Source organism: Mus musculus, chromosome 17, assembly GCF_000001635.26.
Source record: "Mus musculus strain C57BL/6J chromosome 17, GRCm38.p6 C57BL/6J".
NCBI lineage: Eukaryota > Metazoa > Chordata > Mammalia > Rodentia > Muridae > Mus > Mus musculus.
Genome location: NC_000083.6, coordinates 32,763,330 through 32,788,370, shown reverse-complemented (window position 1 = coordinate 32,788,370; position 25,041 = coordinate 32,763,330). Strand labels below are relative to the sequence as shown.

The window sequence follows — 25,041 nt, the reverse complement described above, 5'->3', positions numbered from 1 at the left end:
ACTCACTGGCCAGTAAGAAAAGTTGCTTGGCTGCATAAACTGTCCAATGAGATTTTCAGATGTTGAGAGAGGGCGGGCACAGAAGCGGAGGATGCCACTTCCCGTCCAGCCATTTTAGGCGTTTGTGTCTTCTGTGGAGAGAGACCCGCAGGTTGTTTTCCCCAGTGTCTGTGTTCCATCCACTTACTGCAAGAGCTGCCGGAGAACAGCAGGACACCCGGTGATTGGAAATGGTACGTGCGGCCAGGCGTCCCGGCTGCGGGGAGGGCGCCGCTAGAAGCGGAGGCGGCAGTGGGGACGCGGCCTTCCAGGGCAGCTGAGTCTGCATCTCATCTGCTCTGCTGGGCCGCGCTGCCCGGGTCCCTCTGGGTGGAGCTGGGCCATCAGGCAGAGCTGCGGTCCTGTCCTTTGCTAAGAGCTCAGTGCTGCGGCCATGGCCTCCCTAGGCATCCGGGCACCCGCAGCGACGCGGCTCCGCAGCCTGGGCGGTGGCGGCAGCGTCGCGGTGAGACACGGGACCCTGGAATTCGTGTGTGTGTGTGTGTGTGTGTGTGTGTGTTGGGGGGCAGGGAAGCCGCAGGGTGTGGTGACCTTGTGTCCTGGGCGTGTTGTCATAAACAGGGGGGACAAGTTTGTGTGTTTCCAATGCCAGAATTTATCGAATAATTAATAATTCACAAGTCATGTGTATTTCGTTAATAATTAATCCAGTAGTCCCGATTTTGCTAACCAGCCATTGGCAATCAACGCGTTTTTATATAACAATCTAATTGCTAACGTTAACTGGAAGATCACACATGAACATTTCACACAAAAACATACAAAATGTGCAGATCACAGAATGACTAAGAGCCAAAGTGGTTGAGTTTAGAGTCTGTCCTGAAGTAGGAGGCATTGAGCTGAGGCGGGTGCAAAGAAGAATCTGAAAGGGGACCAATGATGATGTCCTAGCAGTGTAGACACAGAGATGTCAAGTATACGCGCACCGAACGTTGAAGTAAGTCAATTTGAAGTTGGCTGAATGTCCTGGGCAGGAGAAACCGCACTGGAGATGGAGTCCAAAGGACTGACTCAGTTCTTCCCTGTGGGTAAGTGTGACAGTTGCCTGCCATCCTTTGGGCTTGGGGATGCTCCTTCGTAGTGCCAGGTGAGGGGATTATATGTTGTATACTTTGTGTGGTGTTTCTAATACAATTTGGTATATTTTTAGTTGTTGATATTGTCAGTTTGTCCCTCCTAGTTTTCTAGGAGATAGTGGGCCTTTTTTTTTTTTTTTTTTTTTTGCTTGCGTAAACAAGTTGTACTGCCCTTCCTTTTTCGGGGGAGGGGCTTTGAGTAACTAGTCCAGGTTGTTATTTAATAAAATGGAGTCATTCTAGGCTTGACGTTGTTGGAAAGCAGATATTCCCTACGGTATCACTGAGTGGTCTGCCCTGGCTTCCTCACTCTTGTCACTCACAGATTCAAGGGGAAGCTGTCTTTAAATTCCATGACCTGTGCCTGTAAGTCAGTGAATCTTAGCATTTCTACCTTCTTCTGCTCTTCCTAAACTCACTGGATAGGCGTAGCCATACACATGCGTGCGGCTGGAGTCTGGCTCTGTCATAACGGCTGCTGCCTTCAGATCTTTCTACACATTGACTTTTGTTTTTATATTTTATTTTTTAGTTGTTGTGTATATGTGTGGTGTGTGTGTGTGTGTGTGTGTGTGTGTGTGTTTCCTGCATGCTCCAGCTTGCATGTTTAGAGGTCAGAGAAAGAAGAATGCAGTGACTAATCTCTCCTTTACATGGGTTCCCAGGATTGAACTCAGGACATTATACTTCTGCAGCCAAATGTCTTCACCTGCTGAGTCATTTTTCCGTTCCCTACACATTATTTTAAAAGGCAGAGCCCTGATAGAGGTAGGCCTTACTGGATGTGAGCGCAATCTTGGGTTAGAAAACCCTAAATGTTAGGTTATAAAGTGCCCAATGGTTACCCTGAACAGGGCCTTCCTAACTCTTAGGGAAGACAGGAGTACGCAAGTATACACAGTAGTTACCAGAAGGCCCTAGAGCCTGGAGTGGTTTATTAAGGTGGCATACACTCTCAGTTTTTTCCTTATATAAGCTGGCTGCTTTGTCTAGGCCATCACCAGCTCCTGGCATCCACCTGGAATATACATTATATATATACATTACACACATACACACATATATACATTATATATATATATATATATATATATACACACACATTTTATTTTATATGGACTCAGTGGGGTGGTACCCCACTCATCTTGTTACTGTGAGTGGCTGCAGAGAGAATAGAATGTTAGAATCCAGCAAACGCTTAGGAAGTAACATGTCTAGCGCCTTCCCCCTCACAGATACTGACAACCACCTTACTAAGAGATTGTCAGAATTGCTAGCTAATAGACTTCCAGGTGCCAGGATTTTCCACCCAGAGAAGTCAGTTTACATTAGTGGGTACTAGTGGCCACACCCCCTTCTCCCCACCCTCTTCACTCCCCTGCCTCCTGCCAGGTAACCTGAGAGCCTGCTCCTAGTCTGGCTCCTGCTCTGAAACTAATTCCATCCCCAGGAAGCTGTAAGAGCACCTCTTCCAGGCAGATCCACATTCATTCCGTTCTTTAGAACTAAGGCCACTGCTGCCTGCCTGCCTGCTTCACAGAATCTCAGTCTCAGAACATTTCAGACATCTTACAGAATAAGGGCCGAGATAATGATCACCTGGGAAACAGACCAAGACTCTTTCTGTGTGCATCTTGTGTTTTGTCTTAATCCTTTCTCGTTTCTATTATTACTGGGGTGTTTTGTTTTGTTGTTTTTTAAAATTGAAGTATGTGCCAGATCCCCAAAGTCAGATCTGGTATGATCAGACCCTTCCATTTGTTCTCTGAAAAAGCTAGGTTGATTTATAGAACTGCTGTTCCTTTGCTCTCATTACCGTGTCTCTAATCGGCAGTTTGTGATTGCTGGTCAATCTGTCACGATTGCCAGAATCAGGATATTGGGTTTTACATTTTTGAGTTACTTATGAACTAGGAAATATTTGGACTAATTCAACTGGCTTAATTTATGTGAGCACTTATTCATCTCCTCAGCCAATTTGTTGTCATACAACAATATGAAAATGCAAGCATGTGTAGACACTATCCTCATCTAGCCATATACAGCTTTAAATAGAAAATGTTATAGCACTTATTTCTAGTTATCATTTGTCAGTCATAAGCTAAACTGTTAATTACTGTTTTATTTGTATTTGTGTGTGTGTGTCTGTCTGTCTACTAAACATGTCTGAATGCCCAAGAAGGCCAGAAGGGGTGTCAGATTTTTCTGGAGCTGAAGTAACAGGTGGTTGTGAGCTGCCTGACTCGGGTCTTTGGGAAGAGCGTGAAGAACTCTTGACAACTCTTAAGCTCCTGTGTATCTTTTCTTTTTTCTTTTTGTATCTTTTCTATCATTAAATAATTTCCCCCACATCTGTACTTTTATAAATATGACTTTAAACATAAACAACACACAAACTTTAAGACCTTTTTTTTAAAAAGATTTATTGATTATTATATGTAAGTACACTGTAGCTGTCTTCAGACACTCCAGAAGAGGGCGTCAGATCTCATTGAGGATGGTTGTGAGCCACCATGTGTTTGCTGGGATTTGAACTCACGACCTTCGGAAGAACAGTCAGTGCTCTTAACCACTGAGCCATCTCTCCAGCCCTTTAAGGCCTTTTAAAATTGTATATTTGTTTTTTCTTTGAAAATGTCTCACCATACATTCAGTGTATTTGGATTAAATTGATCCTGTAATCCCACCCTCCCAGTCTCCTCCCAGCCCTACTGCACTATATCTGCCTCCCAACTTCATGTACTCTTTCGTGAACCCACCAAGTCTAATTAGTGTTTCCAGTATGTTTGTGGGTGTTGGGTCATCCACTGAAGCATCAGCAACCTGGCAGGAGCAGCATTTCTAAAGAACACTGATTCTCCCTCCTCTGACGTCATCAGTTGCCAATAAGTCCTCTGTTGGGAGTTGTGCTTTGTTAGTGTTTCCCATTGATTCTGAAATTTTGACTGGTTTCATCTTGTGCTGTTTTTAAGCAAGCCACCACAGCTGCTCTGAGTTGGTGGATGCAGCAGCCCTGTTGTGTGTGCGCGGAAAACATGACTTCCTGTAGTCTCCCCTGACCTCTCACTCCTGCAGTGTTTTCTCTCCTTCTTTCGTAATGATTCTAGAGCCTTGTGGGGAACAGGATCTCATTTAGAGCTGAGCTCTCCACAGTCAGTATCTCTGCATTTTGATCAATTGTGGGTCTCTGTATTAACTTCACGAAGAGTCAGGCTTCTTTGATTAGGGTAGAAAGTTACACTAATCTATTTATTGGTGTTACTGTAAGTATTTAGAAGAAGTTTTAGCAGAATAATAGCATTAAATTCTCCCCTAAGGCCTATGACCTAGCCAGCTGTCGGCTTTTGGTCCAGTTAACAGTGCTAGCTATGGAATCCATCTTGTGGAGCAGGCTGTGAATTCAGTCAGAGAGTGGTTGGTTGTTACCATTACATTGGTGCCACACTTGGGCCAGCAGGTGTGTCTTGCCAGGCAAGTCATTATATTATAGGTTGGAGTGTTCAAAGCTATGTAAGACTATGCCCTAGCAACCTGCACAGCACCTTTGGTATTGTGAAAGCTAGCCGACAGGGATGAGGATTCCGTGTAAGTACCAATGTCTTGTCTTGTGACTCAAGTGTGAGGTGTGTTCAGCAATAGGGTCTTATCATCAAGTTCTGGTGGGTAGCCAAGAGCAGTGGTGGTACCCTGTGTTGTAAAACTAAAGTCTTGACAACACAGAGCCTCCCCTCATCTCTAAGCAGGCAACAACATATGGGTTTTAAAATAAATTTTCTGGTTTTATTCTCCTACACTGGCCGAGGCAAGAAACTTGGGGAAAACTGCTGGTTTTGTTTGTATCACAGAGGAGAGAAAACAAATATGCAAGTGATTGTGAGCTTAAGCAATTATATGTTAGAATTTATCTGAAAGAAAATGCAAGATATGCTATTTAATTCTTCACTAAGACATGGTCCATTCTGAGATTACATAGAGAGTACATTTAGCTATCTGCTGGAGGTTACGGGTTGTTGTGGCTGCATCTTCCGAAAAGGCAATTAAACTTGAACCTATTAGACACATTTTGGGTCAAACCAGTATAAAGGCAATATATCAAGCAATATAAAGGAAGTGCACCAAGAGACATTTTAAAACTTAGACATTAGCGCAAAGATTATTGGAAAAAGAGATATTTAGGGAATAAAGTATTAGGGTTTTTATTCTCTGCCATAAGTTTAATGTCATATGTATGGATGCTTTTTTGGCTTGTATGTGCATGTACCACATGTGTGTAGTATTCACAGAAAAGGACATTCAGTCCCCTTGACCTGGAGTTATGGAGTTGTCAGCCACTGTGGGGGTGCTGGGAATCAAACCAGGATCCTCTCAAAGAGCAGCCAGAGTTCTTAACTGCTGCGCACCCCCCTCCTAATTTTTTTAAAACATTACTCAAAGAATATTCTTTACAGGTTAAAAATACAAAGAACTTTCTTTTGTAAACAAAACTATACACTGGATTTATAAGGGAGCTTGTTTAAATTGGTAATAAGAGGGCATTATTGTTAGACCCTATTAGGATGTCTTAGCTTTGTCATCGGTGTCTGGTCTTTTCCTGACTCCGTGAACAGGAATGGCAAACCAGTGGCCTAGTGTCTTCCTCATGCTTTCTCTCCTGGGTCCCAATAATTTCCTGTTTGTTTCATTTACCTTTTCCTTTTTTTTAAATAAAAATAAAAAAAAAAATAGAACAATACAGTAAAATATTCACAATTTAAAATCCTTTCTCATTAAAAGCCTTTACATTTGTACTACACTTTTTACTAAAAATATATCCTTAGGACCTGTGAGTTGACTTGGTTGGTAATGGTATTCGCCACCAAGCTTGACTAAGACCTGATAGTGGAAGGAGAGGACCAACTCCTGGAAGCTGTCCTTTCAATGCCACAGGTGAACCATGGGCTGGAGGCCTCTCCCAGCCCTCTTCACCATCCGTCCCCTGCCAGACATTTTATATATGTATATATATGTATGTATATATATGTATATGTAATTTAAAGCAGCAAGAAAAAAAATTCTCATTTATATCTGTTTTGACATATGCTTAACATTTATATCCATTTTTTTTTCTTCCTTACTGGATTCTATTTGTTGATTTTTCTTCAGTATCATAAGACATAGGGACAAAACAAACTGACTTGTTTTTAAATAAAGAGTTAAAAATCAATTTATAGTGGAGCAAATCAAGATTTTCTTTTTATGTATCATTAAACTAAGGCTTTGCTGCTGAGCTTGGACAGACTTTGTCATTTGGGTTTTGTTGTTGTTTTTTTTTTTTTTAATTTATTTATTTTCCTCTTTGAGTATATATGTTATGTTTTGTGACATGTGTGGAACTCAGAAAATAACGTCAGTTCTCTTCTTCTGCCATATGGACTCTGGAGCTCAGATTCAAGCTGCCTGATATGTAGACGACACCTTTACCCACTGATCCACCCATTTGGCAGGCCTACTCTAGTTTTGGGGTTCTTGTTTGTTTTTTGGGGAAGCAGTTGTTTTGTGTATGTCCCGAAAGTCTTGCTTCAGGCTTATTTGTAACATATATAACCCAGAGTAGTCATGAACCTTAAATTTTCCTGCCTCAGTTTCCCAAATGCTGGGATAATTTTTGTCCATTATTTTAGTTAGGCTGACTGACTTTTAAGACTTCATATTTGATTATTGGCTATGGAGTAGAAGAAAATATACTGCATATTCCCAAATTTGTGCCAGTTTATCTTTGCCTTAGGTGGTTTTTGTCTCTGATATGGAATCTATTCAACAGTCAACTGTTCTGTTTCAAAATTGCTGAGTAAAGCCTGATTGTCTGCGTGTAGTGTGTTTGTCTGTGTTGATACCTTAGTGCTGTGACTCTTAGTGCTGTGACTATTGTAGCATTAGTCTTTTGTTTATGTTAGGCAAGCTTTTATTTTCTTAAATAAGAAATAACTGGTTGATATTTTTTTCAACTACTATGTTTGGTAAAATAGATTTTCTTATATTCATTGGTTATTTTTTCCTCAACACTATAGGAAAAATAACTAGTGACTAAGAAAATCTATTTTACCAAACATAGATTCTGATAAGTTTAGGGAGAAAGAGTTTGTTGTGGCTTACATATTAGCTTACAGTCTACCATAGTAGGGAAGTCAGGGCAAGAAGCAGATGAAGTGCATGCTCATATCATCTACAGACAGGAAGAGAACACTGTCTTCATTTTATACAGTCCATATCCTCTACCTAGGGAATGACCCTCCCACAGTCACAGTGACTGTGCCTACACCGGTTAATGTGATCAGTATGATCTCTCAGAGACATTCTCCAAGGCTAACCTCAGTCTAGACCCCTCATAAGTGCACGCGGACCTGTGTCTCTTAGGTGACTACAGAGTCTGTCAAGTTGATAATTAATATTAAGCATCATTTCAATTTTTGTCAACTTGATGTCCAGACTCTTAATCACCACTTTTAAGTCATAACTTTCCACTCATCTCCATAGACTTGTGTCCATCTTATAGTGTAATATGCATTTATCCCAACACCAGAAACATCCCATTGCCATTAAGCTTGTTTAAACAATTGGAAATTTCAAAGTGTCTTAACTGTGAGCTCCTGTAAAATGAAAAACAAGTTGCATACTTCCAATATATACATTTATTTATTTATATTTTATGTGCATTGATATTTTGCTTGCATGTACGCCTGTTTGAGGGTGTAGGATCCCCCCGGGAACTAGAGTTACAGACTGAGTGAGCTGCCGTGTGGGTGGTGAGAATTGGTCCCCTGGAAGAACAGCCAGTGCTTTTAACTGCTGAGCCAACTCTCCAGCCTCACATACTTCCGATATCCAGTGGCCCAGAGCAGACACTCCAATTGTAAAATGGAAGAATTGGGGCCTAGCCAATTATGATTGAGTCAAGGCAAGATACAAACCCAGTGAGGCAAACACCCAATCCGACATCTTTGTGCCCAATCTCTAACTCTAATGAAACCACCCGACTCCTGAGGGTAGGTAACCCCACAGCTCCAGCTCTGCCACCTGCAGCGCGTATAGTCTGTCTCTTGGACTGGCTCCTCTCAGTGCCTGTAGCTGTTCGTGGCAGACATCTCAAAGTCTTGGCATCTCCATAGCCTGTGGTCTCCAAGATCACTTAGGCTTCATCTTCAGAACTCCACACAGTGACTTCTGAGGGTCAATCAATCTACAGGAACTCAGACTCTCAAATGGTGCCTGGCCCCAGCTCTTCTGTATGGCCTCCCTTTCTTGCATCCTTCATTCCTTCAAAACTATCACCATTGTGATAACAGTACCAAGATTTACTACCACCTCAGATTGGAGCCTCTGGCTTTGCCCTCAGGCCACTTTTCTTATTGTTCTACTGTGCCCCAGCAAGTTTTCCTCCAGTCACACTGATATTTTATCAATTCCAGCTGTTCTCAGCATTGTTGGTTTTAAGCTTCCACAAACATGGCTCATTAAGCCCTGCTTTTCTAACCCAAATACCAATGTTTTTCCATGTTCTTCCCACAAACAATGCCTAAGGTGGCCATGTATATTACATAAACAGCCAGTGTAAGGTACCAGTTTTCTGTCTTAGTTTCTTGCCTGGTTGCTGTGATAAAATACCCTGATGAAAATAACTGGAAAAGGGATTCAGTCCAAGTTACACACTATTAGGAGTCTGGATCTACTGCCTTGATTATCTACAACAGGAAGTAGAAAGAAATGAATAAATACTGGTGCTTAGCTCCCTTCCTTCATGTTATACAGTTCAAGATCCCCTGCTCAGGGACTGCTACTACCCACACTTGAGAGGTTTGTTCCCATATCAAGTAATGTGATCTAGAGCTAGATAATCATTCACGGGTGTGCCCGAGGCTTGTGTCCTGGGTGACTTTTGTTTTTGTTTTTGTTTTTTTTTAGAATTATTTATTTATTTAATGAATATTGAGTCCACTGTAGCTGTCTTCAGACACACCAGAAGGCGGTATCAGATCCTATTACAGATGGTTGTGAGCCACCATGTGGTTGCTGGGATTTGAACTCAGGACCTCTGGAAGAGCAGTCAGTGCTCTTAACAGCTGAGCCACCTTTCCAGCCCTTTTTATTTTGTTTTGTTTTTAAGATTTATTTCGGTGTGTGTGTGTGTGTGTGTGTGTGTGTGTGTGTGTGTGTGAGAGAGAGAGAGAGAGAGAGAGAGAGAGAGAGAGAGAGATTGAGAAAAGAAGAGAGGAGAGGAGAGGAGAGGGAGAAGAATATGCGCATGGATGCCAGAAGAGGAGATCAGATCCTTGTGGCACTTGAGGCACAGGTGGCTGTGGGTCACGTGATGTGATTAGAGTTTCTCCTGCTGTGGTAAACAACCAAAAACAACCTGGGAAGGAAAGGATTTATTTCAGAGTTCAGTGCCACATCACAGTCTGTCACTGAGGGAAGTTAGATCAGGAACTAACTAAGTAGGACAGGGACCTGGAAGCAGGAATTGATGGCAGAGGCCATGGAGGAGTGCTGCTTACTGTCTTGCTCCCCAAGGCTTGCACAGCCTGTTTTGTTAGAGCTTCCAGGACCAACTGCTCAGGAGTAGCACCATCCAAAGTGATCTGGGCCCTTCCATATCAATCAAGAAAATGTATGGCACATTTGTCCACAGGCCAATCAGTTGGGGGCATTTCCCATCCCTTTTTTTTCCTTTTTCTTTTTTTCCCAAGACAGGGTCACACTATATAATATAGCTGGCCTGAAACTCTCTATGTAGACAAGGCTGGCCTCACACTTACAGAGATCCACTCACCTTTGCCTCCCAAGTGCTGGGATTAAGGGTGTGTGTCGCTATGTCTGGCACTTAGGGCATTTTTTCTGTTGAGTTTTTTAGTTCTTCGAAAATGACTGACTGGTGTCAAGTTGATGTAAAACAGCTAAAATATTGGTCTTCCCAAGAGCAGCAAGTGTTCTTCATTCGTGAGCCATCTCTACAGTCCGCCTAAGAAGACATCTTGAGGGAGTCTAGGCTTCAGATTAGGGATGCAGACTATCATGACAAGAAAGGCACTGCAGGAGGAGCTTGAGGTAGCTGGTTACGTTGGGTGTCTTCATCGGGAACTGAGGATACGTGCTGGTTCTCTAATGGCTCTGTTCTCTGAATATGTAGTGTTCTAACACGTATCTGATGAGCACTTAAAACATTCCAAGAATTCTGAGAGAAAAGTGACATTATAAAAGTAGCATGTGATTGACATCAGTTGTTGGGAAAGCTACTTCCTTCTTTACAGTTGAGGTGGGGGAGGACTCCATCTGAAGAGCAGTTGCAGATGCCAGGAGAATTAGAATTGTTTTCTTCTACATCTGTAAGCCTATGCAGTGTTAGGACAGCTGGTGTTGACTGTGTTTTGGTGCGTTCGATAATCAGAATTAGCTGTAAATGCTGCAGTGAACGAATGTACAAGGAGAGCTTAACACAATACATTGGAACAGAGATGGTCCTATCCTGCTGGTGCTTTACCAGATGGCTCCAATCTGCTGTGAGAACTATTGTGTGAAAGACTCTTAGTGTGTGTGAAAGCTAAGGGTATGATGGCCAGGACATGACTGACACAAAGAGCATTGTATCCTATTAACTTCTTAGGAGTTAAGATTAGATCTCCAGTTCTGTGAGACTCACATTTCCTTGTGGAAATGTGTATGGGCTCTTTCAGGAGTCAGTGGCCTTTGAGGATGTGGCTGTGAACTTCTCCCTGGAGGAGTGGGCTATGTTGAATCCATCCCAGAAGAACCTCTACAAAGATGTGATGCAGGAAACCTTGAGGAACCTGGCTTCTATAGGTAAGTATGCCATCATCCCTTTAATCGGTGAAAGAAAGCATGCTTCTAGATGAGTTTAAATATGGTAAAGAGGTTTGAATGACTACTTGAGATCCACCTTATACTGCAAATTTTGCTATAATCTATTAATGTATTTACTATGATGTCATAATTTATAATGATTCGACTTTAATTGTATTTTAGGGAGCAGTTTGGAGCACCATATCATTGAAAATATATACCGAAACTCCTGGAAAAAACTAAGGTAATACGGACCTCAAGAGACAGCCATACTCTTTATAAAGTAGTAAAAAACACAGGCATATCCAGTTTCAAACTCAACTACCCTCAGGGAATTTTCTTCAACACTAGAAACATTAAACATCCTGAAAATGTTATAAGGATTCCAATACTGGAAATAACGTGAGCATCATTGTGCCCAAAGTGATTTTTGTCATACTTAATATGTACCAACTTTGTTCCATACAATATTCTTAAATTTTAAATATTGACTTAGTCACTCACTTTATGTATAAAATATATGTGACACAAAAATCAGGGGTCCTTTTAGGCTTGGACTAAATATCAAAATCTCATTGTGGCCCTTCGAGTGGTTTAGAATGTCATGTGAGTGTGATTATGATTATCCACCATTATTTATTTGTTTTAGTTTAGTTCTGAGGGTTATAGCATCACATGGATTCTGTGTTCAGTAACCTTCCTTTCCCTTTTTTTTTTTATTTTTTTATTTTGAGATAGTATTCGCCTAGTTTAGACTAGTCTGGCCTCGAACTCAGAACCTGCCTCTGCCTCCCAAGCATTAAGGTTAAAGGCATGCGCTACCATGCCTGACGTCCAGTAGCCTTTGTAGCAAGTTTTCTTCAGAATTCAACATGAAGCATGCTACTGTTTCATGGACTTGAGTTACCTCTTCCCAGATTATTCTTTTTTTTTCCCCTCCAAGAGTCACTTTTGGTTTGGTTTGGTTGCTTTATACGCAGAAGCACATCTCTTGTCTAAGGAGAATTTGTTTCCATCTTAGACTTAAACTTCTTAAGTTTTAAGAAAACCTATATGCCTCCTTTGGTTCTAAAGACCTTGCTAATTATAGCCAGCAAAAATGGCCTTGCACAGCAGCCTCTGAGACAAAACTTGCTGATAGACGTCCTGTTTTTTAAGCAGGCCTCCCCAGGTGCCAAGATGGCATTGAGAATTGAAATAGATATTTTAATGTTATGTAAGACATGTTTGCTAGACCTGTGTAGGTGATATAACAGCCACCCGTGAATACTACTGTTTTTGGTATAGTTGTCCTCAGAGTTGCTGAGTGTGTTAAAAAACTTCTGACAGCATAGAGCCAACATTTCTGCTGGTAGGTAAAATATTAGTGATGTACATTTGCTTTCTTCGCAGTGGTCAAGTGGTGGAGGGACTCTATGACTGTAAAGATGACCATCAATGTGCAGAAATCTTCGACTTCACTACACACAGTATTGTAAACCAGAACTCCTTGCCAGGAGTGTATATATGTGAAAACAGCGGATGTGCAACGGTAGTCATTGGCCATTTATCTCTAAGTGTACTTCTTAAACCTGACCCAAAGCATGAATCGTGCGAAGATCAGGAATATGGGAAGGAATTATACAATATGGAATATGGGGCCCCCTCCAGTTCTCTCACATCATTTGAGAACTATGAAAGTACTTACACTGTAGAGAGAATCTATAAAACTGAGCGTTGTGACGAAGACTATAGATATGGCCAAAATGTTGAAAAGACTTTCACTGAAGAAAAGCCCTTTGAGTGTAAGCAGTGTGGGAAGTGTTTCAGTTCCTCCAGGTATTTTCGAAGGCACGAACGACGTCATCGGGCCAAGAAATGCTATATCTGTAAGCAGTGTGGGAAAGCCTTTGCTTTTCCCACTTACCTACAAACACACGAAAGAATTCACACGGGGGAGAAACCGTACGTGTGCTTGCAGTGTGGGAAAACCTTCGCTCATTCTCGTTCCCTTAAAACACATAAAAGAACTCACTCGGTTAGGGACCTCTTTGTGTGCAATTACTGTGGGAAAACCTTACGTCATTACAGCTCTCTTCAAATTCATACAAGAATTCACACGGGAGAGAAACCTTATGTGTGTAAACCGTGTGGTAAAGCCTTCATTACTTACCGCTCCTTTCGAATACATGAAAGAATTCACACTGGAGAAACACCTTATGAATGTAAGCAGTGTGGCAACACCTTCATGCGTTGGATTCAGTTGCGAAAGCATGAAATAATTCACAGTGGGGTGAAGCCCTATGCTTGTAAGCTGTGTGGAAAAAGCTTCACTTGTTCTGGGTCCTTGAGAACACATGAAAGGATTCACACTGGGGAGAGACCCTATGTGTGTGACCAGTGTGGATATAGCTTTACTCGGTTAAATTCGCTTTTAAGGCATAAAATAACCCACACCGGTGAGAAGCCCTACGTGTGTAATCATTGTGGGAAGACTTTCCCTCGATCTGCGTCTCTTCAAAGACATGTCAAAATTCACACCGAGGAGAAACCCTATGTATGCAAACAGTGTGGCGTTGCCTTCCCTAGTTCTGCTGACCTCTTAGAACACGAGCAAACCCATATTGACGAGAAACCGTACATATGTGAGCAGTGCGGCAACGCCTTCGTGCTGTGGAGTCAGTTTCAGAAGCATAAAGCCCTTCACGCCGTCCCAGTGTCCTACGTGTGTAAGCAGTGTGGGAAGAGCTTCACTTCCTCGAGGTCCCTGAAAACCCACGAGAGAATCCACACGGGTGAGAAGCCTTACGAGTGCAAGCAGTGTGGGAAGACCTTCCTGTGGTCCTACTCCCTACAGAGACATGAAAAGACTCACACGGACGGGAAGGTCCACGTGTGTAAGCAGTGCGGGGAAACTTTCCCTTACGACAGTCATCTCCAGGTGCATGAGAAACTGCACTTTGACGATGAGCCTTTTAATTGTAAGTACTGTGGGAAGCCCTTCTTCACTCTGAACCATTTGCATAGACATGAATTACTTCACACTACCCTGGATTCCAGTGTTTTTTAGTCATGGGAGGATTTTTTTCCCCCGCTTTGTGGTTTTCATAGAAATAAGAGAAATCATACTGGAAAAAGACTGGATTTGTGCTAGCAATGTGGAAAACCTTTTGATTTGTTTCATTGAAACAAACGTGCGATGTCACAATGAGGAGAAACCTTTTTTTAAAACGAAAATCAATGTACAAATGGTTTTCTGAGCTTAAAGCTCCTTGGAATGCATCAAAGAGAAACGGGCCTGTGACTGCGAGCAGTGTGGTCGAGTCATCTGCAGTCCTGGATCTTGGAGGAGACAGGAGAAAACTCAAGCTGTAGAGAAACTTTTATGTGTATATGTGGTGTTGTATTAAAAAAAAGCCCTTTCTGCTTCCCCATTCCCTCTGAATATGTGGAAGGAGTCACTGGAGAGAAACCCTTCATAGCTAGGCAATCTTGGATAGTCTTGAGTTATCACATCCTCTTACAGACATGAAAGAACCTACTGTAGAGAAATCTTAAAAACGGGATTTGTGAACTCTTCATTATCAGCTTCATAGAACTAACAAGAATGTACGTGGGGAGAATTCCTATTAGTGGAAACCTCTATGAACACCATTTGGTTCAATGAACAGACAAGGAAAGAACTTGATCCGGAGTGCTAATCTTCTCAAAAGAGATGTTCAAGGTTTCATTTGGCACAGATGGTAACACATATCGGATGAAAACTTTTGCTGTTGAAAAACATTGGAAAATCTAGAGCAAAGTCCTTTGAAATTTTTTTCATGTTTAATCTGATAAATGTCAGTATTATGAAGGACTGGACATATTTTATTTTATTATTTTTTTTTTGTAGCATGCTCCAGGAAATGCACACTCTGGTGAGAATGTTATCAGTACAGTATTTTGTATTTATTGAAATGTTTCAGGGGCTGATAGGGATGAGTTAGCCTTTAAGAGCATCTTCTGCTCCTTCCAAAGGACATTGAGTTGGCCTTTAAGAGCATTTGCTTTTTAGCACCACGTCACAGGGCTCACAACTGCATGTGACTCTAGTTACAGGAGACACACTTGTACACATAAAAATAAAGCTTAAATATTTTTCTAGTCTTTTTTTTTCCAAAAAAAAAAAAACTTTTGTTGTATATCATGTTTACCCAGAACTGTTAATCTTCCAGCTTCCAGCTTTTGAATGTTTAAAATGAAATGTCTCTGCTTCCACATTCACCGTCATTAGCTCCTGCTTGAGAGTCCATCTCTTGGCTTGTTTTTAAATTTTACTCTACAAAAGCAAGCAGTGAGCAGAGCATTGAGCAATGTGGAATGGCGGCCTAATTACATGAACTGCAGACCAGTGAGACCTACATATGAAAAATGCTCACAGGAATAGAAAGTGCATTTTATTACATTTGTGACACTTCTTAAAGCAATCATGTATTAGTTTAATAGGTGATATCTTTTTGTATTTAATAAGTAGATGCTTCTCATTGTAAATTATGTTAGATTCATTGGTAAATTGATATTTGAAGTATGCCAGTCCACATAAATGTCTTTAAATGCATTTTAGTATTTATGTGTGAGCATGTGAGGGTATGTAGACATATGCCCATGGAGGCTAGAGTGCTTTGGAGATAGTATTACAGGAATTGTGACATGTTTGATGTGTGTCATGGGATCAAAATCCTAGTCTTCATGATAGAACAGTAAGTACTCTTAACTGCTGAGCCCCCTCAAACCCTGCATAAGTGTATTGTTTTTCAATCATGTTTAATGGGTAGTTTAAAAAATGGCTTTGTGAGTATTGGGATAGTCCTATTGGTTTTATTTGGCTAATTATAAGCATTTTGTGTATATGCTTATTTTTCACGAAAAATGTGTGTGTGTGTGTGTGTGTGTGTGTGTGTGTGTGTGTGTGTGTGTGTGTACGTACGTAGACGAGTGTGTTTGGAGGGCATTGTTTATGTGTTGCTGGTATGGTTGGTGGTGTTCACAAAGTGAGCAAAGTAATATATTGGGTGTCTTGCTCTATCTATCACTGTTATTCCCCCTAAGACAGAGTCTCACTGAGCCTGGAGCTGGGCAGCAGGAGCATTTCTTGTGTCTGTCCCCCCAGTGCTGAGTATAGAGACACTCTAGAAGTTGGCTCTGGTTCTTCCTCCCAGCATCATGTTCCCAGAAATAAGACTCAGACTCAAAATATATTTACAAATGCCTTAGCCATATTGCTAAGCTCTTTTCTGGCTAGATCATAACTAAAGATAACCCATTTATTTTAACCTCCATTCTGCCATGTGGGTGCTTACCTGTGCTGAGGTACCAAGCACCTGTCTAGTTACATCTTCCTGGGCAAATCTCCTACCTCTGGCTCTATTCCAGAATCCTTTCTGCCTCCTGGATGTCCCTCCTTGCATTTCCTGCCTAAGTCACGGCCCATGAGCTTTTTGATTGATCGGTACAATACAGAAGGTATCTTCTCTATAGATAACTCAGTCATTCCCAGCTTCTTATTAATAGGGAATGAAACTTGAGTCCTTATGACTGCACAGCAAGTGGCTCCCCACGTAGCCACCTCCTCAGGCCTAAACCAGTCTTAAATTGATTGTTTCTTTTATGTTGCTCTCTCGTGTGTTCTCACAATCCTGAGTATCTGTTCTTTTTGACTTTGAAGTATTTTCAAAATATTTTTTAGAATAGCAAATGTTAGGGTTGATTTTGTTTTGGTTTTCCTATTCAGAAGGTAGGAATAAGTATATTGTAATCATGGGTCAGCCTGTCTTTCCAAGTTGACTTATTTCTTTTGAGAATTTCATACACATATACAAGAAAAGAGAATCATGCATATCCACTGTTTCTCCTTCCAAGCCTTCCTATTTCTCCCCAACACCCCCTCTTAACTTTGTCTTTAAAAATAACCTGCTAGTCTAGTTAGTGTCGTTCATACATGCATGAGTCTGGGGCCATCTACTGGAGGATGGGGGACCTACCAGTAGTTACATCTTCACTAGTCATTCTCCACCCCCCAGCAGCTATTCACTACCTGTAGCTTCTCAGTAAGGGAGATGCTGGGATCTGGGCTGACTTAATCTTACAATGTAGGCCTTGTGCATGCAGTCACATTTGCTATGAGTTCATGATTATAGTAACCATGTCAAAAGAAAAAAAAAAAAGAACCCAGCATTTCACAGCACTTCTCCCTCCCTCTGGCTTCTGTATTCTTGTTGCTTTTTCTTTGATTGTCCCTGAGCCTTGCTGATGGTGGAGACTAATATAGCTGTCTCATTTAGAGGTACCCATTCAGTCTCTATAGCCCTTTGACCAGTTGTGCATCACTCCATTGACAGCTGTCCACTGGGAAAAGCAGCTTCTCTGACCAAAGTGGAGAGCAGTCAAGGTCTGTTGGTGTCAAGAGCTGAATGGATGGCAGGTACTCAGTGTTTAGAGTGTTTTTCTTTGTCTTTTTTCAGATGGTGTCATGTTACATGGCCTTGGCTAGCCTGGAACTTTCTATGTAGGCAAGACTGTTGTCAACTTGTGCTTAATCTTTATTTTTAAGTCACGAACTATTAGTGTGTGTGTGTGTGTTTATGTAAATATACTGTGTAAATTTTGCTTTTCATGTATATTTCATTTTCATTGTAATTTCTCTAGCTATTACACTAAGAGATTTATTGGTGTTACTGCCTTAGTAAAACCACGTGTTCAATACATTTACTAACTCGGTATACGTGGTGAGTGAGTGGCTCATCTATAAAAGGATTCTCCACATTACTTCTGGCAGAGCTGGTGTTTGGATTTAGGAGGTCTCAAAGGGATTAGTTCTGTAGTTCGGTGTCCCCTGTGTTGGATGCACTGAGGGGTAACTGAAGTTCTGCTCTTGTAACCATAACAGTTGCTACCCAGGAGACTGAGTGCTGGATTTAAGGGAGTGCGATTCATGAGGTATGCTGTGTGATTAGTCCACCAGTGAGTTGGAGGTACTTTCCTATTTCATGAATCAAAATGTTTCACAGTTTTTCAACTTAAGAATGCCTTGTAGTCATTCAGGAACATTGTTCACTGGTTGGAGGCTTGGAACATGTCCTTGAGTGGCAGAAGATGTGTCTAGCTGTGTGAGGTGAACAACAGTGTTCTGGATCATTTTTGCATTTCTTAGTTTCTTTTTAAACACTAATATTTACTATAAGATGATGGATGCAGTTGTCCGCATATATAGGTGTGCCTAGAGTTTCCATAACGTTACATTATGATAAGTAAAGTGCGAGGTCAAGAAAAGCGCTTTACACTCAACCTAGTGGTCGGCACACCTTAGCCTAGTCTACAGCAACAGTTTTGGCCGCACTTACGTTTTCTTTATGTTGGAAAAAGGGGCTTTTTCTTTGTACATAATTTTTTTATTTCAATGTTTTTTTAAATTATTAGCTCGTATGTTGGCAAAGTTATAGGTTTTCAAATGACATTGTAACCCAGGTTTCCATGTACTTTAACCATAACCACTAACTGTTTTTTCTGGTTCCGTTTCTTCTTCCCAGTGGGTCTGTTCTCCCAAGTAGACTCCCTTAGTTCATCTCTCTAGTTTGTTTACATTTTGATTCTGTTCGATATAGAAGGGACACCATTTGGAACTGAGTTGACAACTTACTATCAATCTCCAGTTCCATCCAGATTCCTGCCAATAACAATTCTTGGTGACCAAGAATAGTCTATGTTTCTTATATAGCACATTAAAAATTGAAAAATTTTAGTTTATCTATTGATGGGCACTTAGGCTGAGATGGGCACTTGGGCTGATCCTATAATTGAGAGCAGTCAGCAGTTGTGTAGGAACAGGAGCACAAGTGTTTCTAGTATTATCTGACTTAGATTCCTTTTGTTGCATACTAAGCAGTAGTACAGCAGGATCATAAGGTAGTAGTATATTTTGATTTTTGATGAAACTTCTGTTTTCCAGAGTGACCGTGCTAATACACATTGCCAGGAGCAGCCGTACATTCTCACCAGTTTGTGTTATAGTTTGGTTTCTTGATAGCTATTCACACTGGGGTAAAGTTAATTGTATTGAGAATTTTCATGTATTTATTGGCTATTCGTACATTGTTTGAGAATGGATTGTTTCTACTTGTGTTGATTCAGTTACTTGTTTATTTGTAATATAATTTTTGTTGCCTTGTACTGGTTTTCTCATTGTGTGTTTCGTGTACCTAAAATTGCTTTTAAGCTTGCTGTGTGTGTGTGTGTGTGTGTGTGTGTGTGTGCGTGTGTGTGTGTGTGTGTGTGTGTGTGTGTACTTTTTGTCTGTATGTTAATCTCTTGTCAGATGAATGAGAGTCCAAAGATATTCCCCCACCCCCAACTCTGTGGCGCGCTCTCTCTCTCTCTCTCTCTCTCTCTCTCTCTCTCTCTCTCTTAATAAAGAATTGTTTCCTTTTTCTTTATAAAAGCTCTTTAACTTCTTGCAGTGATTAACTCCCATTTATACTTTGGGGGATTTTGTTTGTTTTTGTTTTTAATATGGGTTCTTGCTTTGTAGGCCTGTCTGGACTGGAATTTGCTGCATACATGAGGGTAACATCTAATTTACAGCTCTCTTCCTTCCTCTGCTTTCTGGGTGTTAACATTATAGTCCTGAGCCTCTAATGTCCATTCCCAATTTGTCATACTTCCTGTAAACTATTAGATTGAGAATGCCATTGTCCACGCCTATAGCTTCATGTATTCTGTAGATTTCCCTCTGAGTTTCAAGTTTTGTAGACCTTATGTTAAGCTCTTTGGTTCACTTTGTGTTGCTTTTATACAGAATAATAGAGGGATTTAGGGCTACTCTTGTACATACAATGCTGATTTCCTATTGAGGCCACTTCTTATCCTTAGCGTGATTTGGGTGCCTTTGCTGAAACCAGAAGGAGTGGCTCCATGGTTGTTCTGGGACCCTTCCATTGCTCCGTGTGTCGGTTTTTAAGTTATACTATTTCACTCTGCTTTTAGAGCATAATTTAAATTGGTGTAGTAAGAACTCTAGCTAGCATTACTCTTTTTGCTCAGTGTTGCTTTGACCATTTGGAGTGTTTGGGTTTTCTTACAGTTACAGGAGTGTGTTCTCTATTTCTGGAAATAATGACATTGGAACTTTGAGGGGCATGTGTGAAGTCTGAACAGCTTAGACTTTTTCATATTACTATGGTGGTGATTTGTGAGCATAGGAATGGTTTCCCTTTTCTAGAGCATTCAGTCTTCAGTGTTTTTAGATTGTCACGATGACCTCAGCTTGACTAAGTTATTCATAGGTATATTTGACTTTTTGTCTGGTCGCTTGTTTCTTGGGCTTTTGGAAGACAATTTTAAAAATTATTTTATCACCATTTTCATTATATAAATGGCTACTTGGTTTTTCTAGACTGACTTTATTGTACTACTTTGGTGAAGTAATGATTGGATGTAAGAGTCTTGGTGCGGCACTTTGGGTCTTTTAAGACTATGAACATAGGAGCAGTCAAGAGCACTGGCTCTTTTCCTAGAGGACTGAGGCTTGATTCCCAGCACCTGTGTGGCACCTCACACCTGTAACTCCAGTTCCAAGGAATCCAACACCCTCCTCTGATCTCTGGGCATCAGACATGCGCATGGTGCACAGATAGACAGGCAGGTAAAACACCCTTACCAGGTAATAATAATAATTTTAATAAGATGATCATATTATCTATAAATAGAGATTTGGCTTCATTTTGCTTCCATTTTTCTTTCCTCCATGCTCAGGGTTGAACCAAGGAGCTTGTATGTGGTAGGCAAGAGGTGTACCACTGAACTGCAGCCGCACAATTGGATCTCTTTCCTTTCTCTTTTTAAATGTTCTAGCTAAGGATGCAGGAGATGTGTACAGCAGTGTAGAGAAGGTGTGTAACTTCTTCTTGTGTAACTCCTGATAGTTGAAGAGATGCTTTTAGTTTTCCTATTTGGTATAATCTTGGCTCTAGTTTTGCTGTGTGTAACATTTCTTACAGTGAGGTGTCTTCCTCTTCCTAATTTCAGGATATTTTCATCAGGGAACATAGAGCTTTGAAGTCCACTTCTCCATGTATTGAGGTGATCAGTGGATCCTTGAATATCTATATTTTCTACAATTAGTGATTGATATCTGTGGAAAGATGCTTATATGCAAAGAATGAAATTCACCTGATTATAGTTTGTGGTGTTTTTAATATGTTGGCTTGCTTTGAGAGTATAATATTGATTTTTTTTTCTATTTTCATCAAGGAAATTGTGTTATAGTTTTCTTTGTTGTTGAGCCCTTCCTGGTTTTGGCATCATGGTAATACTACTACCTTTTATGAATAAATTAGTATTTCTTCCCTTTATATTTAGTGAAATAGTTTGGGAAGCTTGGTAGAATTCAACAGTGAATTTGTCAAGTCCTGTGCTTTCCTTGTGGAGACAATTCATTTCTAGCTTGAAGATGTTTCCCTTTTTCACTGTTCACATTCCCTTGACTTTTCATCTGTTTTGTTGTTGAGAATTTTATGCATGCACATAATGCATTTTGATCAAGCCCACACACTCCCCATTCCTTCTAATTTTTCCATCCCTCACCACTTTTGTTCTCAATTTCATTTGTTCTCTTCCATGTTTAACCTACAGTCTCCTTAATGCTTCCAGTATATACATGGGTGCAGTGCCATCTTCTTTGGCATGACTAGCCTCTCCCTTACCCAGCAGGCATCAGTTGCCAATAGCTACTCAGGAGTGGGCCTTTCTGCACACCTCCCACCTCCATGCTGTCATTTTTGTCTCGCTTGTATTTCCAGTCACAGCTGTTGTCAGTTAGTAGGTGCAACTGTCCTGTTGTATCTAGCACACACTGTTTGGCTGTAATAATTCACTCTGGCTCTCACATTCTTTCGGCTCCCTCATCTGTAATGATCCCTGGTCCTCTGAGAGAAGAAATGTGATGTGTGTAGATGCTCCATTTAGAACTGAGCCCTCCAGAATCACTTATTTTCTACATGTTGACCAGTTGTGAATCTATTCATTATAATCTACTGCAAAAACAGTAATAAAACCCATCTTCTGTGATGAAGATACATTTTTCTATGGGTATAAAGATACCCTTTAACAGAATAATAGTAGGTTAGTAGAAAGTTCTCCACATTAATGCTGCCAGACTTGGGTTTTATCTTGTGGGTTGTGTGAAATAGGCCTGAAATCCAGTCACAGTGGTTGGTTATTCTTGCCGTACTCATGGCTGTGTCTTGTCAGACTGATCTGTAATTGTAGCTCAGAGGCTTCTCAGCTGGGTAAACACAGCATCATCTAGCACTATGAAAGCTAGCCAGTAGGCTGAACTCTCTAGGTCAGTATAAGCTATGATTTCTTAATACTCTGTGACTCAATGTGTGGTGTCTTCAGTAATAAGGTCTTACTGTCAAGTTCTGTGTGGTAACCAAGGACAATCGCAATAGCCTATAATATTTGGAGGGGGAGGTCTATGAAACCTCCAACTTTTGGCCTAATTTTGATATTTCATATATGTCTTGAAATTCTCCTTGATTTCTTAGTTTATTGTAATATAAGTTTTCAAAGTGTCCTCAAATCATTCTCTGGATTTCATTTTCTGTGTATTGTAATCTCTCTTTTCAGCTCTAACTTTATTCATATGAATAAATGTATAAAAGAAAGCATAAGATAATAAACAATGAAGTACTTAATTAAAGTTTGTAACTATTATGACTGCCTGAAAGTTGTATATGGAGCAGCTACAGGGTTGAAGTTTTTTGAGTGGTCACCCCTTCTCAGTGTACTTTTTGGTGATGCAACTGACTTTGAGTCACCCTTATTCCTGTAAGTAATCCCTTATTGATACTCCTGTAAGTAAATCTCAATAAAATCATGGTTCTCCAAATTGGTCTTTGGTGCTGTCATTACTTTGGTGTGATGTTGGTTTCTTACCTGTAGTGAGTAGATGTTTGTTTGTATCTGCCCTTGAACTGCCACACTGTATTCTCTAATAACAGAATCTTCCAAGGAGGGAAGGTGTGACTCTAAGCAGGAACTTCTTGTCATTCTGTCTTTACAAACTGTTGCACAACAGCTGAGAACTACTCTGACAAAAGCTATGTGTTGGACCTGCATGATGGTTCAAAGCTTAAAGGCACTTGTTGGGAAGCCAGAAGACTTGATTTTGATTCCTGGGAGCTACATTGTGGAAGGAAAAAAGGACCTTCTGCAGGTTTACTTTCCATCTACCTACCTTCATTCACTCAAAGAAATGCATGTAACTTCAATGGTTTTCAAGAGTCAGTTCAGCCTAGGAGTACCTTCATTTTAGAGGTTGCTCTTTCCATATTCATTGCTGCCCAGACCCCAGCATACTTTCTGACCTGTTTCCATCCTGTCAAGCCTGGCTCACACCAGCTTTAACGTTTAGTGAGCACAAATGGCCAAGCTTGAAGGTCTTGCCCCATCGTAAATGTGTGGGAAAAGTAAATTTAGCACGGACATATGCAACAGGTGGCAACTGAGGAAACCTAGCATTCTGCCTACCAGCCTTAAACTTTTTTTTCTTTTAAGCACCTTTACTATTAAAGCAAATGAAGAAGTAGGAGATGGCAACAGAGGAATGGATAAAGAAAATGGAGTACTACTCGGCAATTAAAAACAATGAATTCATGAAATTCTTAGGCAAATGGATGGATCCGGACGATATCCTGACTGAGGTAACCTAATCACAAAAGAGCACACATGATATTCACTCACGGATAAGTGGATATTAGCCCAGAAACTTAGGATATCCTAGATACAATTTGAAAAACACATAAAACTCAAGAAGAAAGACCTAAGTGTGGATACTTTGGTCCTTCTTAGAATGGGGAACAAAATACCCATGGAAGGACTTACAGAGATAAAGTTCGGAGCTGAGACGAAAGGAAGGACCATCCAGAGACTGCCCCACCCAGGGATCCATCCCATATACAACCACCAAACCCAGACACTATTGCATATGCCAGAAAGATTTTGCTGACAGGACCCTGATATAGCTCTCTCTTGTGAGGCTATGCCAGTGCCTGTCAAGTACAGAAGTTGATGTTCACAGTCATCTATTGGATGGAACACAGGGTCCCTAGTGAAGGAGCTAGAGAAAGTACCCAGGGAGCTAAAGGGGTCTGCAACTCTATAGGAGGAACAACAATATGAACTAACCAGTACCCCCCAGAGCTGTGTCTCTAGTTGCATATGTAGCAGAGGAAGCTCTACTTCCAGGCGGTCTAACAGCCAGGACCACAGGATCCCAGGAGCTTGGTCACACCAGTATCTCAGGGTCTTAGAGGCAGCGTGACTCCCAGGAGCCCTGACACACCCAGGATTTCAGGGTTGCAGGATCACAGAATCACAGGATCACAGAGACAGCTGAACTCTGAGGAGTTCACAACCAGGATATCAGGAAGGGCAGGTAGCACTAGAGATAGTCAGATGGCGGGAGGCAAGTGTAAAAACATAAGCAACAGAAACTAAGGCTACTTGGCATCATTAGAACCCAATTCTCCCACCATAGCAAGTCTGGGATACACCATCACACCAGAAAAGCAAGATTCAGATCTAAAATCACTTCTCATGATGATGATAGAGGACTTTAAGAATATAGATAACTCTCTTAAAGAAATACAGGAGAACACATGTAAGTAGCTAGAAGCCCTTAAAGAGGAAACACAAAAATCCCTTAAAGAATTACAGGAAAACACAATCAAACAGGCAAAGGAAATGAACAAAACCATCCAAGATGTAAAAATGGAAATAGAAACAAACAAACAAAAAAATCACAAAGGGAGACAACCCTGGAGTTAGAAAACCTAGGAATGGGCTGGTGAGATGGCTCCGAACCTTTGGAAGAGCAGTCGGGTGATGCAAAGGTGCTGAGTTCAAATCCCAGCAACCACATGGTGGCTCACAACCATCTGTAACAAGATCTGACTCCCTCTTCTGGATTGTCTGAAGACAGCTACAGTGTACTTACATATAATAAATAAATGAATCTTTAAAAAAAAAAAAAAAGAAAACCTAGGAAAAAGAT

The 25,041-nt window shown here is 41.0% G+C and overlaps 1 protein-coding gene across 2 annotated transcripts; it reads left to right on the top strand.

Moving 5' to 3' along the window:
- The first annotated feature begins 83 nt into the window (after positions 1 to 83).
- Zfp871 (zinc finger protein 871) lies at positions 84 to 22,875 on the top strand. Of its 2 annotated transcripts, none has more exons than NM_172458.3 (4): positions 84 to 233; positions 10,844 to 10,970; positions 11,154 to 11,214; positions 12,363 to 22,875. In NM_172458.3, exons 1-4 carry the CDS (start codon positions 231 to 233, stop codon positions 14,017 to 14,019), a joined length of 1,848 nt encoding a protein of 615 aa, NP_766046.3. In that variant the 5' UTR covers positions 84 to 230; the 3' UTR covers positions 14,020 to 22,875. The 2 variants fall into 2 exon arrangements, with proteins under 2 accessions (NP_766046.3, NP_001333634.1); NM_001346705.1 differs by lacking the exon at positions 84 to 233 and adding an exon at positions 824 to 1,088.
- Positions 22,876 to 25,041: the final 2,166 nt, after the last annotated feature.